This window comes from Oryza brachyantha, chromosome 2, assembly GCF_000231095.2.
Source record: "Oryza brachyantha chromosome 2, ObraRS2, whole genome shotgun sequence".
NCBI lineage: Eukaryota > Viridiplantae > Streptophyta > Magnoliopsida > Poales > Poaceae > Oryza > Oryza brachyantha.
In genome coordinates this window covers 6584257-6603563 of record NC_023164.2, presented here as the reverse complement: position 1 = coordinate 6603563, position 19307 = coordinate 6584257, and the positions used below count along the sequence as shown (strand labels likewise).

The following is a 19307-nucleotide window of genomic DNA, read 5'->3' as shown; positions in this document are numbered from 1 at the left end:
AGTGGCGACACGAGCTCGTAGAACTCATAGAACATGGTGGCGATTGTTGACACCAAATATATTGATCTGCTTAGCTTCAGTGCAGGTCGTTAGTCTTGGAACAATCGGAATTAGACGTGCTAGTTATTTTGATTCTACACCTGACAAGACAGATAAAATAATGTTAAACCAAAAGCAGCCAATCGGCTATCGAACCAATGGATGCTTCAGGACCTAGCCGATTATCGGTCATGCAAGAATTTATGTGTAAAGGAATAGTGTAAATAAAACTATCATCGGCTAGAGCCTACCTATATTAATCACTTCTTAAAATAATTTATAGCAGTTGACCTTGCATAAAGAAATAACCAAAAGGCTTGATATCACGTTTCCTTCTCACTGAGATGACCAGTAAAGAGCATTACACCACTAAACCACACATGAGATGGCCATGATTAAACATTAAACAAGAACATCCGGATGAGCCATGTGTAATTCTCACCTTGATGTCGACCATTTCCCAACTTCTTGTGGATTTCATTAATGTCAAGCTCGAAGTGAGAGCTTTTTTGCATTGCTAATCGTTTATCATCGCGCCTGTCTCTTTCACATTACAAGTAATCACTGTAGCAGTTAATTACTTCTAGGCGACTTTTGTGCCAAGCACTTAAGATTTGTCGCCACTGACAAAGGGATAATTGAAAAAGATGCATAAGAGCTACTCATTTCGTTTCATGATGTAAGACTTTATAGCTTTAACTAAATTCATATGAATGCTAATGAATCTAGACATATATATAAATTATATATATTTATCCATTGATGAATTTAGGTAAGATTAGAAAGTCTTACAATATAATATAAAACGGATGTAGCAGTATTTGCTTACCTATAATTTAGTGAGCTAAAAATAATTGATCAAGCTTAGGAGTTACTGCTCCCTCCATCCTATCTTTAGAGTTTGAGGCAATTGCGCATTTCACACTATTTTGAAGCTTAACTACCTGTTTGTTCTTGTTTTATCAAGTTTGTTCATTTAACACTCTTTTTCAAAAATAAATATCAGATTTGACACTACTCCAGGAATAAACATAGCGGTGTTAACTTCGTCAAAAGAATGTCATTTATACCCTTTCTGATTTGACCCTTGTTTAACAAATTTGACATAGATTTAACGAGTTTTGATAAATTTGATAGGTTTTAGATAAAGTTGACTTAGATTTTATTTATTTTTTATAAATTGTGAAAGAAAAGGGAGTTGGAGATCGACACTGTACAGATCGGCGCGAACGTAGCCAAGCAGAGGTTGTGGCAGAAGAGACCCAATGAAAAGGTCCGCTAGCAACTTAAGCCCCTCCGATTGCACTTGTTGCCCCTCCCTCCACACCGGAGTCGGTGACTCATGTCACTCTCTTTCACAGCCGGCGTCTTCGACTAAAGCTCCTTCCTCTGCCATAAGTGGAGGCAGCTCCGTGCTTGGTCGCCAACTACTGAAGCTCCTCCCGTTGCACTAGAGCAACTCAAGACTCTTCTAAATCAAGGGCACAAGGCCAAGACAGGTCAGCCATTCTAAATCAAGAGGCATTTCTATTATCCTACTTTTATAAATTAATTTTCTATTACTTAATAAATTTATTCCTAATGGTGTGGTTAAAATAGTGCTAGATGGCCACTTCATTTTTGAAAAGGATGGTCAAATAAGCAAACATGAGAAATAGAGCCAAAGTGACAGTTAGGGTTCTGAATAGGGTCAAACCATGCAATTGTCCCTTAGAGTTGAAATTTGTCCCAAGTACAACTGCCTTAATGAAAATTAGGCCAAAGTTGCGGTTAGTGTTAAGAATAGAGTCAACCCTGCAATTGTCACTTAGAGTTTAAATTCATTCCATGTATAACTACCAAAAATATGTAAAAGGTAAATTTTGGAACAGTTCCAAAACATCCTCTCCAATCCCTGGTGGTCAACACTACAACCCCAAACCAAAATAGGCCCCACACCCATCCACTATGATGAATAGCATTTTTTGACTTTGCACCCTAATCCTTAATCACTCCCAGCACACTCCAAGGTAACTATATTATAGGAGGAAGGGAGTATATTTTTGACCCCAACTCTTAGCCATAGGGGACAAGCTAAGGCAGTAGGAACTAAAGTAATAAATTTACACAAGAGTAGTAATTAAACTAAAGGCAAAACTAAGTACAGAGAGCCCTTCAATCCTTGGAATCGGCTGGCATACAGCTCCTCAAGGTCCTAATAATCTTTTTACTTCACCTCTACTAAACACAGTAGCATTCCAGACATATATTTTTTTTGTACCCTGTGACATACAAATTAAGGGTGCAAAAGAACAGCAACAGAGGCTCAAAGAGGAGACACAATATTTCCATTTTTTTTTTGTTTGGACATAGCACAGCAGTAGCACCACTCTCTCTCACAAGTCTCTCATGAACCAGGCAAGAAGAAGAACCTAAGGGCTCCATTGGAGAATAGCAACTTCTGCACAATTCTAATTTAAGCATGCAACAGAAAACACAGCTCTTGAAAACCTTTTGAAACGATCACCGGTCGAGGGGCTCGGTTTGGTCCTTGACAACCAGGCGTTCAGACACCTCTGCAAGAGACTTCAGGTTGCACTTCAGCAGGGCCTCCACGAAGTAGCATGTCTCGTCCTTGGTGTTACCCTCTGGGACGTCGACGACGAAGGACTCGATCACCAGCGTCCCCGGCCGGCCGTCGATGACCTCCGGGTGGACGGTCAGAATGGAGGAGTAATTCTGGGGAGAAAAAAAATGACAAGAAGATCAATTTAGGTCAGCTCACAAGTCACCACTAAGTCAGTGTCCTTAGGATGACACCAAGAGGCAGAGATAATCTGTCCCCCTTGGATTCAGACAAGTGTTTTCCATTATCCAGATGCAGTGCATGTGACTAAGCCCATTTTGTGCTGCCAGCATCGATGAGCAAAGCAAACGGATAATGGACCATGAGTCCATGCCAAAACAAGTGACGGATCCTCTTTTTTTTTTTCTTCTCATCTATGTTTTTTTTTTTCTTTTCTGAAACCAGTGACAGATCCTCATGCAACGAATTCGGCAGGTAAGGTCAAAGAACTGCCAGTCAGGGCCATGCTGTTGGTCCATGTAGCCAAGGGAATACAATACAACGAATAGCTTGTTTTGTGGTTAGACGACAAAAGTTCGTTGAAGATATGACAATGGCACATCAAGAGGTTAGCAGGAAATTCAGGCTGAGCAGTGACCAGCAGAAAATATCTCCCCACGGTCCATTATTATGGCCAGGGTGGAGGCATGCACTAGAGCACTACTAATACTCTACTAGTGCTAACAAAATTACTGATTAAGCTCATCATTGTATGCGTATACGGATGCATGTTCCTTGGTGTCAACAGAACAAGGCAGAAGCAGAAAGGATGCCAAAAGTACACCTGTCTATTGTTTCAAGTGTACTCTGTTTGCTACTCCAGGAACATTGTATCCAGCAAAACCCTTTCCTTTTTCAAAGCAAGAAAGTCTTTACTCTAATCAGTGGAATCAACCCGTCATGTGCATACGGTTTGACTATGCAAGGCACTAACTTAGTGAAATGGTTTAAGATGACAGGTCATGTAGCACAAGTAACAGCACCGATTCCAGATAAGGTTCCAGTAATCAATAGCTAAACTGGACCGTCGTGGCATTTAAAATGCAGCAGGAGAAGCAGGGATAAGGAATACTCTAATAGTCAATAAAATCTGAAAATTCATGAAGAAGTTAGCTGAAAAAAATATTTAGTACCTATCCTAAGTTCAGTAAGAGATTACTATGTGGCTTTTGGTTAGAAATCTGGAGAGCATAGATGAGTAGACGACTACTGCTTCCTTTAGAAATCAGGGAAGTTGCAATTCTAAACAAAAAAGAGAAGTTAAAAAAAAAGCACAATAATCACATGTAAGGATGGTCTAATTGCCCCAGCTATTAATATGTTTGATCCACAGTCAAGCAACAGCAAAAGTAACTACAAGATTAACAGTTAATCTACATGGAAACATACCTTGAGCCTATGATCACCTCCCACAAACCTGACACTGAGTATGTGCTCATTGTCATCTAACAGCTCCAACCTCTCAGTGCTTCTTGTGGCAGGCAACCCAGACTTAACATTAACCTCCCTCACACTACCAATCTCAACGTTCCCTTTCATTTCACACCGGCTGACAAAGGGCTTGAAAAGCTGTGGCTGATCGAAACGCCTCACCAGAGACCAAACCTGCAGGTTGGTTGTCAAAAATTGAATTAGCTGCAGTCTGGTTGACTTTAAAAAATGTGCATTGGAGGCAAAAAAATTGCAGAAATGAATAAGCATTCAACAAACAGGGCAGTTGATATTAAATGTTGTACTAAAGATCCCAACTGTGCTAGATCGTTCAGGCTGTCTTGTCAATAAACAGTTGAAAGAAAAACAGAAATTATTAGACCTAAAAATTTCAAAAAACATCAAATCTTTAAACACTTGAATGGAGCATTAAACATAGATAAAAATAAAAACTAATTACACAGTTATAGAAAAATCGTGAGACGAATTCCTTAAGCCTAATTAGTCATGATTAGCCATAAATGCTACAGTAACCCACCTAATGACGAATTAATTAGGCTCAAAAGATTCGTATCCTGTGGTTTTTAGACGAGCTGTGAAATTCGTTTTTCATTCATATCTAAAAATCCCTTCCGACATGCGATCAATCGTTCGACGTGACACTTTTTGACAACTAACCGAAGAGACCGAGACCGGCAAGGATGGTGCAAAAGTTTATTAAAGACAGATCGAAGAATAGGACAGCTCTTTTAATCAGAGACACACAATTCTACTAAATGGGAAATAGAGGCTAGACTCTAGAGAGTGCCAATGATCTGTCTTGGAAAAAAAAAACACTGTTTGGACCGGAATGAGGCATCCTTTAAGGATATGCTGATTACTGCGGCCAGCAAGTGACTCAAAATGAAAACTTAATACCATTTTTATTAACTCTCAGTGTCACAGGCATCACATGATTCTGCAGAAACCAAAAAAGGAGCTAAATTTCAACCGATCTTCTGAGAACCACAGAAAAGATATCCAAAGGAGTGGGAATCCAACTCAAGAGTATCTCCACCATTTCTTTTGTGTATCACTCCTACTTATTAGCAGTAGAGAATAAAGGTACAACCAAGAGAGGTTAATGAATTGCTAGAAACCAATGCAAGAACATGAAAAGAAAACACAAACCAAAATTAGCCGGGATCTCGAGGTGGGGGAAGCATCTTCCCACGTGAGACGAGGGTACAAAAGGAGATAATTAAAAATCCGTGTGCCTTTGTATCTATCATCGCGTTCAATCGTCTATGCATCAGCTACCATTCTTCTTGCAAAGAAAATCCACGAAGCAGAAAGCAAGCAGGTATGCCGAATCCAAGAGCAGCTCAAGAGAACCACACAAAGAATTGTTTTTGATCGATTTAGCCGATTATTCAGAAGGAAATTAGCCGATATCAAGAGGGGGAAAAAAAAGAAGGGAAAAGCAGAGGAAGAAAGCAACCAAATTAAGGCTTTTTTTTTACGTGCCCAAATTTAAGCTAACCAAGCCTGCGTCTTTCCCGATGGAGAAGTGAGCGGCGAGGCTAAACAGATCAAGAAATCGATGAAGAAGATAAGATGGCTGCGTCTCACCAGGTGGACGGGCGCCTTGATGTGCTTGGCGACGGCGGAGGAGCACTGGTGGTCGCAGGGCTCGTGGCGGTGGAACCGCCGCACGTACTCAGTCTCCGCCGCGCGCAGGTCGCACCTCTCGTCCGCCAGGCGCCATCGCCGCCCCGCCTCCGCGGCTCCTCCTCCCACGGCCTCCACCATCCCGGACACCTCAAGAACCACCACCCCCACCCCCACCCCCACCGACCGTTCGATCGGCGACCTCGCTCGGCTCAGCAGCAATGGACGCGGCCGGAGACGCGCGCGCAAGTGGCGAGGAGGAGGAGGAGAGGAGTGGAGGTTCGCTTCGCTTCGCTGGTGCGTCGACGACGACGACCCCTCGATGCCAGTGAGGCCGCAGGGCTCAGGTGTGGTGGTTGTTATTCGATTGGCCAATTGCATATAGAGCCCTCTAAGTTTCTAGAAATTACAAATTAGTCCTTCTCTCTGTCTTTTTTTTCTCTCTCTTTGGATATTATTATTGGCTTGTGACTTGTGAAATTGATGGGTTTGTGGCCCCCATGACATGAGAGATGATGACATTGTTATCTCTTTGGCCTTTTGTTTTTTTTTACTTGTTTTGTTTGGTGTCTGTGGACATGGACTCATCTCTCTCTTCTTAATGTCCCAAAAAAAATGATACTAGCTTGGAATGAAAGTAGCCAATTACCTTTAGAAAAGTTCTAAAAGAATAAAAGTGGCTAGATAGTATAACTTAGGTTAGTTCATATTTCGGAGATAGACTAGAGTAGAGTAGTTGCTCGAATTTTTGTCTAGAAACCTCGGAACCCCTCTTCTAAATACCTCTAAATAAACATGACGACATAACAATTGTAGAGTTATAGTTTTTATGAAAATATATGTAATACAAGATATATTGTACGTCATATATATGAAATAATTGGATCGATCAAATTTGACCTTGAGCCGATAATATGTACACGAATTTTATTGGTTTTTCTTCTTGATGAAAGGTAATAAAACGCATAAACCCTCACGTTCGAATAACTTTGTGACTCTGTTACTTTACAGCGTGACACTTGCAAGTGCAATTTAACCTTTGATTTCTTTTACTGAGATTACTATGCACGGTTAACCCTGTAGATACAAGGGATCACGTATTTATTTACGTTTACTTTTTCATAATTATGGGCTCAACACTTTCCATTTTCCTCTAGAGATACGTACCATGAAATGCCGCCGCGTTCTTTGACAGGTAATTACTAATAACTAGCGTATAAGCATATAATTAATTAATTATTAGCTATAAAAAGTTTATAAAATGGATTCATATAATCTTTAAAAGCAACTTTCTTATAAAACTTTTTATAAAAAATACATTATTTAGCAATTCAGAAATCGTGCTCACTGAAAATAAGGTAATATGGTTGGTGAAACCGGAGTGAAGAAAGCAGCATGCATAGTACTAATAAATTAGAACTAAAATGGTATATGTTGTTGGTGGTATGAAACTACTATTAGTGAACACCTCTGATGACCATAAAATAGTTAAGAAAAAAATTGAAAAACAGATATGATCAAGCCAAAATATCTTATAGACATGGATTCTATCTCATCGTGGACCACCTACAGGAGATGTAAGCTATACAGTGATAATGAAAATGATTTCTACACCTATTAAGAATATTCTAATCTGATAAATCGATCTAAATTGGTTTACTAATAGGACGTCACGATGCAATTAAATCGGGCTTTTGCTAAAGATATAATGAGGGGAGTAGTGGGGACTTGATTTCGTGTCAAAATTTTTCTTTCAAGTAATGATAATTTTATCTTGTATGGCCCAAGCATAAACCCACAAATTTTCAAAGGATAATAGAAAAAAGATTCAAAACTTCATTAACCACTGGGTTGGGTCAATTTGACTTGAATATATAAAATAAGAAAAATCTAGAATTTCTTCTTCCCTATTATATCCTGCTTATTAATCTTTTCCTGGTGAAATACTTTGTTTAAAGCTTCAGTTTATAGTATTAAGGTGAAAATCATCCCCTATTGGTTTGCCAAAAACTAAGCAAAACCCGGTAGAAACCAATGACTACCGGTATATTATGTAAAACACTCTAAAACTGCTCGGTTTTACAAACCAGTCCCTAGAGGTTTCCAAAAACCGAGCATTTTTCATGCTTTTCGGTCCGTATAACAACGGCAAACTTTGTACAGGGCATCGAAAAAACGTGTAATTAGCCAGTGGACACTGGAAGATCACGATTTTGCTGTAGGGCACCACAAAAATGTGATAATTAGCTGTTAAACACTCCGGCCATTATTTTATTAATTTCGGAGTCAAAAATTTTTAAAATGATGAGATTGCCCTCGGTGGTCGGTTCGCCGTCACCCTCACCGCAGCTAGGTCGCTGCTACCGCCGTATGCTCAGTCACCATGTAGGCTAGGGTCTGAGTATAGTGCGGCGCCGAGACCGACTGGGTCTGGTTCGACCGGACCTGGTCGGCATAACAGGTTGGCCACCGAGGACAATCTCGTTATTTTTACTCCAAAATTAATAAAATAATGGACGAATTGTCTACCAGCTAATTACCATATTTTTATGATGCCCTACAATAAATTCGTAATCTTACGGTGTCCACTGGCTAATTACATGTTTTCTCGATGCCCTATAGCAAATTTTGCCTATAACAAATCCTGGAGTATCTCCTAGCAAAATACAAAATAAATGGATAAACATAGTGAAGTACTAGCACAAGTGCATAGAGGGTTGCTATGCCTACGATTCTTTTACGATTAAAAATCGTACGACAAAGAACGGTCCAGCAGCCACCATGCTTCTTCCCTCACGCCGTCTGATCGATTACAGCATACGCTTTGGTGCCTCACATCATCTGTCCATCTGTGTGATCGTACGAGTACGATAATCGTACAATAAAAACCGTACACCATAGCATTTTGCTTGTGAATGGATCTGACTTTTGCAGCAAACCTTGAGTTGAGCAAGATTTTATTTTTACTTATGAACATTATTTTGGAAACAATAAGCACTGACCCATTTCCTGCTTGGTGTTGGACAGATTTTGAGTGAATTTCACAAAGATATCAAAGAACTACTGCTTTAAATCTAGTTTCATACAACTCACTTATAATTGCAAATTGCTTCAAAAAGTTACGATTCTAGCGAAAGTGTAGTTTATAAATAATTCCTTTCTTTTTTGGAAAGATATTTAAAAATAATATTAATTTGCATTAGAAAATAACTTTTAAAATTTCTACCCAAAATTGTTGTTAGGCTTAGATCCAAATAGCTAGTTAGATTAGTGCAAAAAAAAAACTTTGGCTATGGAAAATATTATTTTAAAGCAATGTTTCGTATTTGAAGACTTGTCTTAGACAATTATGACATCAAGCATACAAAAACATAAAGATACATGTCTTGTGTTCTATGCATGCAGCTAAAATTTGCATCATGATTAATTAGTTGTCTGAAACATCATTCTATCAATATACATATCATCATGGAAATGTAATAAATAGAAGTGTAAACATTACAGAATATAACTACTCAAACTTCAACTCTCAATAATTTTGTCTTCTAACCACATGGTACCATGTGCAATACCATTTATACAAATACAAGCTTTTCACCTTTATTTTTATGTGAAGGTATTGGTCAAACATATTTAAACACTCTTCTCTCCTTCCAGGACACATCTTTTACTGGTATTATTGCTAACACCCTCCTCCCTTTTCCCATCTCAAACTAGATACTACCTCCAGTTTTTAATATATGACGTTTACAACTACGAGATTGAATTAAATATAGTTATATTTTTATGTCCTAAACATCATTTAATAATGATTGCAGGGAGTATTTGGGATTTATAGAAGACACGCTTAGAATACACATACACTGAAACTTATCCATATGTATGCTCCCTCTATTTTTTATATACAAATAGAATCGAATTATTTATTAATGTGATCTACAATATTACCGTGACACATTTCACAACAAATATAGCCATACAATTTTTAGCGCACTTTGAAAATGTAGTGTTGTGGAATTAAACACATGAATAGGAACAATGTAGGAATATAATTTATGTTCGTTGGTTTCCTACGGAATGTCGATATGCTATAAAGTTTCAAAGTTGGCATTTGTTTGATAAACACCTACAAAATAGGAATGAGAAAACATGAAGGGAGACATCATCATGTTTATTTTCCTTTAGAATTGCTCTAAGAACCTATTCCATGAGAATTTTAAAGGAATCGGTAGGTTTCAATCTTCTGTTTCAAACAACCTCATAGAATCACTTCCCATGGGATACAAATTCTCTAAAATTTATATACTTTTCCTTTGTTTCAAATGGACCCTTAGCCATTGAAATTGAACGTTTCACTGCTCAAATTTTGGATAGCAACACTTAGTACCTAGTGGCTTAAAATTAATTGCGAAAAATACAGAAAATCATTTTCCCTCCAAGGTTAAAATGCAAATTAATTAAGTGGTTGAAATGCAAAACGAATCATGTCAGTGGTGGGCCCAGCGCAAGGCCAGGATAGCTCTATACTGCTGATAGTTGATTAGTACATATATATAATTAATTTCATCGTTATGCCCCTCATCTTCTGCTACATTTACACAGTAATCCATTTTTGGCGTGTAGCTAGCTAAGCAAAGCAATACCATGGCCACTGGAAGGGCGACGCCGACGTGGTGGAGCCTGATTGGCTGCAGCATACTCTTGTGGGCCCCACTACCACTAGTAATTTTCTACTCGGGACAAATATGGCAGGTCTGATCCGAAAGCAACACCTTCATACAAATTCAACACATGTAAATTTAGTGATAATGACTCCCTCTATTTTCTAAATAAAATGCAACCATGTAAATGAAATTTTTCTAGAGGGTTGGAATTGATTATTCTGTTATAGATGTAACCAGAAATGAGACGCAATTTAATTTTTTTGAAAATTAATTCAAAACTAATGCAACACACTAGAAAAGAAAAACTTAGTTACCGGTTGCCTAGCTTGGTGCTAAATTCTAGAAGTGGTAATTTTATATATTGTATTTTTAAAAAAGTTATTCTTTCTATTCCATATTATAATACTTTTTAAGTTTGCCTGGATTTATCCATATATTAATGTATATGTTTTGTATATGTTTCTAGATTCATTAGTGGAACGGCGGGAGTAGAATATACTCTCTTCATCCTATAATATAACACATAACTATTTTTTCTTTGTCCTATAATATAAGACGTGTATGCAAACATGTATTAAATAATGCATATCTTTTTTCTAAATTTGATTTATTTCAAAATTTTCACCATAAAAACATCCAACCTCATGCATTCACCTAAGACCTAGGTAATCTATACGAGAGGAGGTGATTATAATCATTTCTTTATCTTTGTGTTAGTGGTAGTTGTGTCTTATAATATAGGACGGAGTGAGTATATAACTACTACATAAATTTATTACTTTCTAGTTAATCAAACTTTGAGGTTCCCACAAAATAACCATGCTAGCCAAAATAACTTTAGCCTTTTTTTTCTCCCCCTCTTATTCTTGGGGACAGGGGTAGTTGTAACAATAGGAGAACAGATATATATTAACATGGAAGTCATCTTTAATCTCACCAAAACAAGTATGTTGAGAACATTAATGGTGGTTGCAAAGAACCACCCTAAGTGATATATATTAAAATGGGGAAACAAACATTTGATATGCGTAAAAGCTTTGCTTGAAAGCACAAATGCACGTGGTAGGACGTACTATGAACATGTATATACCTCGTATGATTGTATGACATGTCAAATGTCACTCGATAATGTATTCATAGTTAGCAAAATTGCAATGATGATCTTCGCCCATCAATTGGTAATGACAAAAACTTCACCATGGAGTTACATCAATACTTGAAAATGACATGTTTGATTTTTTTTTCTCTTGTTTAAAACAAGGTTTGCATCATGTTTATACACTGTTCTTAATAAAAATAATTGAAACTATGACTTTGTCGATTCTTAATAATTAATTAGCTTGAATTTTGGTAGAACTTTTGATGGTATTTTTCTCTAAAAGACAAATTATAACTATTAAAAAATAAAATCAGTTAATTCTCTAAGCATTTTTAAAGGAAAATGACCTCTTAAAAGGATATAATGGTTGCACTGGATGGTACAGTTGATGATGAAAGCAATATTCCTGCCATATGTACAATAAAGTTTTCATAATATGGTTTTATTGCGGGAATAAATATCTTCATTTTTGCCATACAGAAAGTGCCAGTTTTTTACGAGTCAGGGAAGTAACGACAAAAACACAAGTACGATGCCATTTTCAAGATGTAATTAATAGTGTTACTAGCTATACATCATTTCACATCTCCATCACATCCCTATCGATCGTGATGAAATTATATATATCATGCTTAATGCACACATAAAACAAAACCATCTTAGTTATAATCGTCATTAACAGCAGTTCACTTGGCAATTAATTAACCAACATACATGTGTACTAAAATTTTCATGATGGAAGGAGTACTTAAATTCCCTTTTCCAACATATTTGATGAGGGAAGTACGTATTAATCATGTTGGATCCATTGTTTGGCCCGCAAAATCTGGATCCTTTTTGGATGGTCAGCAAATTTCATTCATCAATGTTCCACGAAATACATTTTAGGATGAATAATTTTCTTTTTTTTTTCTTTTACTACTCCTTATGTTTCATATGTAAGATGTTTTGGATAGGTCTATATTCATCTATAAATCAATATATATTAATTATTTGGACGTATGTTTAGATTTATTAATATCCACATAAATCTAGCAAAAATAATATAAAATCTTACGACGTGAAACGGAGAAAATAGCTTCTTTGTGACAACCGACTAAGAATTAGTTGGTGCCTACTCGCTAAGTTGTACACCCCTTGGTGCAAAGTGATAATTAATTTAACCATCAAGGAAGAATATTTGTACAACTCAATTTGTCGATATGAGTCACCCCAAAAAAATTCTACCAATTCCTGGTTCAAACATATGAAGTTTATTAGAAATAGATAGAATCAAACGCTGTGTGAGAAACGTACAAATTAAGAAGCTTATCTTGTCCCCTGGGCCCTGTGAAGCCACTTTCACTTATCCTCACTCGGTTGCAACAGACAGACATGCTTGCATGTGACCGTGATGCATCAGAAAATCCAACAATGTCCATATGTATAGTTATGCATGGATGCATACATGTGGTTAATTTGTTGCACTAGGTAGCTACTCCCTCCGTTAATATGTTTGATTTTTTTTGTCATAATATTTGACCATTTGTCTCATTTAAAAAATCATGGAAATATCATTTATTTTGCTTGTGACTTACTTTGAACTTTAAATACGACTTGTTATTTTTTATATTTGTAATAAATTTTTGAATAATACGAATGGTCAATCGTTACCATAAAAAAATCAAACATTTTACATTATGAAATAAGCTAGCATCTGCTTGGGCAATTTCAGGTAGCAACCACCCTACTGCAGCTTTATCCACTTCAGTTGAGGCAACATCCCGTTGCATTGCCTGCCTCAAGGCTGATCTAACTAGCCATGGTTGTATATCCTAGGTCCTACCTAGCTAGCTAGGACTCCCAAGAAAAGGAAATGTTTTCAGTACTTTGAGCTTGTTAGAAATAGTTGTTATTATATTGCGATGTTCCGTTACTTAAAATAGGTATGGATTTTAACGGTGGAGCTATCTCCTAGGCTAGGAATAGAATGGTCACCAGGTAGGATAACATACAAGTCCATCAGCAACGCCACCACCCCCACCCCCTCCCTTCCTAACTCTCTCCCTCGTTTGAAGCTCGAGCATGCTGTCGACTGGAGGCTGAAAGGATGGTGGCGGAGAGGCAGGCCTTCTTTTCCTCAAGCTCGTGGAGATCGGCGTGGATGACACACCTGGCGGAGCATGGTAAAGATGGGCCATTGCTGACCACTCATAGATTGACTACGCCCAAGATTGTCGATGACCCTATGCTATTGGATTCTGCTTTTGTTGATTCTTGTCGATAATTGTGTTGGTGCTGCATAATGTACAGCTGTCGGCAAAAGCCCTACGATGACAATGCTTTGTGGCATCGTTTTTCCTCTTGAAGGTGTTGTGAAGGTGCTCCATGGGACTTCAGGGTGGAACCCAAGATCTATAGTTATCGGGTAATGACGACGTGTTAGATGCCATCTTGTCCTTGAAGGCTTAATTTGCTTTGAAGTCCTAGCCTTGCAATGAGTCATCGACTAAAGCTTTTGTATTGGTGCAGCATCCATGTCCTAGTTTACAATCATCTGGCCCGGTTATCTAGTTTATACTCTTGCTAACTATGCCATGAAACTCTGCATTGAGACTGGTCGTAGAGCCAACCATGCAAATGATCCCCTCACGTACGTTTCATTAATGGACTTCACCTTCACCCAAAATTCTATGCAAAGCACTGCAAAAAGAATATATTGCTACAATTATTATTAAAGGGGTCAGCATGCAACATGTGGAGATTGTATCTTCCCCGGAATATAATAAAAATATATACTTTAATTTGTAGATTTAATTTGTTTTATCCTCAGCACTACCACATAAAAGCTATTTCCTTGTTAATTAGGGTTTGAAACCTAAAAAAGTCTTACAAGTATACTAACTGTGACTTAACTGTGACTGTAAACTACTACCTCTGTCTCAAATGACTTTATTTTTAACATGTCTCACACATATGTATGGACAAAAAAAAAAGAGAAATTCACATAGGATTTTTAAATGCCAATATATTTGTGCAAGACTTTCTCAAACTCCTATACAAATATCTCGTAATTTCCAAAACTCTAATGCAAATGTCTCTTTGCTTGAAAAGTGGATTGTTTGTGAGATGGATAGAGTATTGCTCAGTGATATATATACAGGCTAATCCCAAACCTACTCAGTGGTTACCAAAGTTATTGCCACATGGTTACCCATTAAATATTGGTCATTCCAAGTGCTCGAAGAATTATACATGTGTTTTAAGGGAAGTTTCAGTAACCATATGAAAAATAACATTTCATGTATTTAAAACAAATAGTATCGGGGAAGCATCGGTAGTATGGTGGTGAGGTCCTTAGGGCAACTCCGGCGTTAGTTCTAAGAGGGTGTTAGGAGGAGAGAGAGAACCAGCTAAGATGCTATACGTAGGAGGGATGGTGCTAAGTTAGTAACCTTTTGGCACCGTTGTGACATTTAACACCCAAGCTAAGAGTTAGAAAAGTATTTGTCTGCTTCTGGTCTACCTGCCTGCGAGGATAGATGGGAGGGGTGAATAAGTGAAATGAACTTCCTTATTACTCGTGGTTCCTGCCGGATGGTGCTAGTACATTAGAAAGAAAAGAATAAATTAGCGCTATTAGTACGTGGCAGACTTTAGCTTCATTCCGGTGAATAAACACTTAAGCTGCCCTTAGTGTATACTTCGCCTATCAACGTTCAAATATTGGTCAATAAGCTTGGACTAGGATTTTACTGTGTCGAGATTTCGCATTGATTTTTTTTTTTTTACTTCTATGAGCGTGTATTATAGGAGGCATATTTACATCCGCACGACAGTCTTTCCGAGTGGCACATGTACGTACATTGGCATATATAGCAATTAGCATGACCGTTACACATACATAACAAATTTCTTGGAGAACCATTGATCGACAACGTAATTAAACTAATCCAGTACCTGTACGTAGTGTCTTCGTACTAATTAATCCTGTTGCTAGGTAAGCATATATCACGTACAGACTGATAAGATAATCTAATGTCTTAAAAAAAAGATAATCTAATGTACTATGCATTAATTAATTTGTGCTAATATTAATTCTTTTTCCTCTCTGCTGGCCGGTACCCTTATCTCTTCGTGAGACCATCCATGCGAGATAAGCAGGGACCCATGCCGGACGGATATATACATGATAAGGTACGGTATTCCGGATAAGGCATGCACACATATTATGCCTAGAGATCGATAAAAGGTTGTCGTTCAAAAAAAAATTATATCATTCAAGAATTTCAAGTTTATTAATCTGGCAGTACGTACTCCCTTTGGTAAATAAAAAAAAATCAGCCGGTTTAGACACTACTTTATAATGTTGACGAGAATCCTACATTTACTTTTACAAACGGTCATCCATCTGTAAAAAAATATATGAAAGAACATGAGTTCTTGGGTCAAGGCCGTCGTGTGAAAAATCAATTTTCACATATCATAATCTTAGCAGGACTGCCTATGAAAATTATGTTCTCTCCACGTTTGAGGGGTGTTGGCTTGCGTGCCTGTTCAAAGGTTTTTTTTTTTTTTTTTTTTTTTTTTTGCAGTAGTACGAATGCCCGTGGTCAGCATGAGTTAACTTTGATTATCAAAACCACTTAAAATGCTCTTTCCTTCCCTAAATCCGTAAAATAGGTTTGCCCCCAAGAATTTGTCTCTAAAAAACTATATTTTCAGAGTGGGATCCAATAGAACTCTATGATACTACTACAATTTTAGTCATCCAACCAGCAGTGTCATCGTTGCTTTCTCTGTCTTAATGAAGGGCACAGTAATATTTTAATATCAGGTTGATCTATATTTACGTAGTTAAACCACATCTCTTCTTTTAGGGATGGAGGGAGCAGTTTTTATATGAAAATGATATATTCATGTTGATCGTAATAAGGGTTTCCATAATATTACAGTTTGCTTGTACATATAAGGCAAAAATTGCTACAAAGCACTTAAAAGTTTACGCTCTTTGCTGGAGGACACCGTAAGATTGATTGTGTTTCGGCCGAAGGGTATTGCAAAAAAGTAGTAATTAGACTGGACTCCAGTGACATTATTTTATAATTTTGGCTAGTTTTGAAAAGAGAAAACATGACCAAAGTACCAAAGTGCCCTTGTCCGCTGATGATGCCATATTAAGAATCCATTTGTTGTGCACCTACTGCGGAGTCGTTTCTTGTCATTCTTAGCTTCTCCTCCGAGGGTCTATTCTTGCCGTCCTCCTCTGTCTCCGACGTAAAAGAGACAAGGGCATTTTGGTATTTTATCTATGTTTTCTCTCTCCAAAACCAGCGGAAACTATAAAATAATGTCGCTGGAGTCCAGTGGCTAATTACGAACTTTTTATGGTGCTCTCCAGTCAAAACACGACATTAGGATGTCCTATAGCAACAAACTTCAAGCGCCCTATAACAAATTTATCCTTTAACTTATGCTAACTAACTACTCCTTGTGTCCTGAAATAATATTATCTTTGTTCCCTCGAGTTTATTCGAAAATAATTTCATCTTTGACCAATTATTTTATTGAAGTTTGAAAAAAATATGTCAACAACAATTTCATTCTAATTAAAATAGAGTGTATTCTAGTCTTTTTCTTGTATGTTGACGTATGTGCGAGAGACGAAAAATAAAGTTATCCTGCGAGGGAGGGGGATTATATACATAGGTAATTAGAGTGTTATGATGTTGACTTTGATCAGCCTACAACGACTTACTTTTTGTTGGTCCGGATTGGAAGGGGACTGTGTTCTTTATCAACAATTACAATTCTCTTCTTTAGATTCATTTTTTTCATCAGAAATTAAAAAAAGAAAAAAAATATATTTTCCTACCGTTAGTGATGAAGCTCCTATGTGATTAATTATTACGATAGTACAAATGTGTACAAATACAGTATATCTTCTCAATCTCAAGTGGTACAACATATAGGACTGGATGACAGTACATATTTGGGTGGAATTCCAGCATGGAGACGAGCACTGAAAGACGAAGGGTTTTGGTATCGTACGTACGCGTGACAGTGAAGGCGCAAGTGATGAAAAGTGGTGGTTGCTCCAGCACGAGCTCCAATAGGCCTCTTTGGGCGGCGCATGCAGCACTTGCGCCACACCGCCCCAGCAGCTTGCAGCTCGATCCCCGATCACTGCTTGCTTTGGCTGCTGATGATTTTTACTCACCTCAAAATCAAACCGGTTATCTCTCACGGATTATCTGGCAGGGCATCCATCAATGAGCAAAGAGCAGTGAAGCGAAAAAATATCTCAATCGGGCATCCATTATAAATCGTCACGGATGACACTTATCTTAATCAGACCTACATTATAATCCGTCACAGATGACTCTCATCTCTAACGGACCATAATTATGACCCATCATGGATAAGTCCTATCTCTGGCGAGCGTTGATTATGACCCGTAACAGATGAGTATAATCCGAAAAAATAAATTTTATTATTTGTGTGCCTTTGCTTTGAAGATTGCTTCCAAAAAATAAATTGTAATTTGTTGGTATAATTATTCTATTAATCCTATTAACCTCTGGACCAGAATGTCACATCCTAGCATCCCCAATTCATATACACTCATTCACAAATACAACCATCAATATATCTAACACAACCACATTTGTATAAATTTTACTCTGGTCTTTTTGCTATATAACATTTTTTGAAAAATTTGAATTTGAATTTAAAAATATGATAATTCAAACAATATTGTCAAATACTAAATAATTTGAACTGAAAAAGTCATCAACAACAAAGTTGTATAACTCATCAATATATAAAACTTTTATTTTCTATACAACACTTTTTTGAACAGTTTGAATTTAAATTTAAAAATATGACAACTTCAAACAACATTTTAAAATACTAAATGATTTCAACTAAAAATATCATCAACAACAAAGACGTATAACTCATCAAGATCTATAAATTTTACTTTGATCTTTTTGCTTATATAATATTTTTTGAACAATTTGAAATTGAATTTTTTGAACAATATTTTTTAAATACTAAATGATTTCAACTAAAAAAGTCATCAACAACAAAGTTGTATAACTCATCAATATATATAATTTTTATTTTGTTCATTTTTATACAAATGTTTGAATTTGAACTTGAAAATTTGAGAACTTCAAACAACATTTTAAAATACTAAATAATTTCAACTGAAAATATTATCCACAACAAAGATGTATAACTCATCAAAATCTATAACTTTTATGTTGGTTATTTCTTTATCCGACAAAGTGATAGTAACATTGTTCACAAAATCCATATCTCTCTCGTCTGGTTTTGTAAACTATAACGCATATATGTCAATTTTATGAATAATTTACTAACACTTTGTCGAATGAAGAAATGACAAACATAAAAGTTATAGATCTCGGTAAGTTTATAACTTTGTCGTTGATGACTTTTTTAGTTGAAATCGTTTAGTATTTGAAAATATTGTTTAAAGTTGTCATATTTTCAAATTCAAATTCAAACTGTTTAAAAAAAGTTATATAAAAATGACCAAAATAAAAGTTATAGATCTTGATGAGTTATAAAACTTTGTTGTTGATGACTTTTTTAGTTGAAATCATTTTGTATTTAAAAATGTTGTTTTGAAGTTGTCATATTTTCAAATTTAAATTCAAATTGTTTAAAAAACGTTATATAGAAAAATGACCTAAATAAAAGTTGTAAATCTTTGTAAGTTATATAACTTTGTTGTTGATAATTTTTCCATTTAAAATCATTTAGTATTTAAAAATATTGTTTGAAGTTGTCATATTTAAAAATAGTCATCCAT

At 36.6% G+C, this 19307-nt stretch overlaps 1 protein-coding gene across 1 annotated transcript; it reads right to left on the bottom strand.

Annotated features, from left to right (window-relative positions):
- Nucleotides 1-2274: 2274 nt before the first annotated feature.
- LOC102713160 (abscisic acid receptor PYL3) lies at nt 2275-6064 on the bottom strand. The gene is made up of 3 exons (XM_006647064.3): nt 5687-6064; nt 4034-4249; nt 2275-2757 (listed from the first exon to the last, which is right to left on the bottom strand). Exons 1-3 carry the CDS (start codon nt 5864-5866, stop codon nt 2542-2544), a joined length of 612 nt encoding a protein of 203 aa, XP_006647127.1. The 5' UTR covers nt 5867-6064; the 3' UTR covers nt 2275-2541.
- Nucleotides 6065-19307: the final 13243 nt, after the last annotated feature.

What these genes read in the sequence shown, in the direction of transcription:
- LOC102713160 (XM_006647064.3), bottom strand. Translation starts at nt 5,866, where the DNA reads ATGGTGGAGGCCGTGGGAGGAGGAGCCGCGGAGGCGGGGCGGCGATGG. An exon ending in TCAAGGCGCCCGTCCACCTG is followed by an intron (nt 4,250 to 5,686) that starts GTGAGACGCAGC and finishes ACCAACCTGCAG; the next exon opens with GTTTGGTCTCTGGTGAGGCG. An exon ending in GAGGTGATCATAGGCTCAAG is followed by an intron (nt 2,758 to 4,033) that starts GTATGTTTCCAT and finishes TTTTCTCCCCAG; the next exon opens with AATTACTCCTCCATTCTGAC.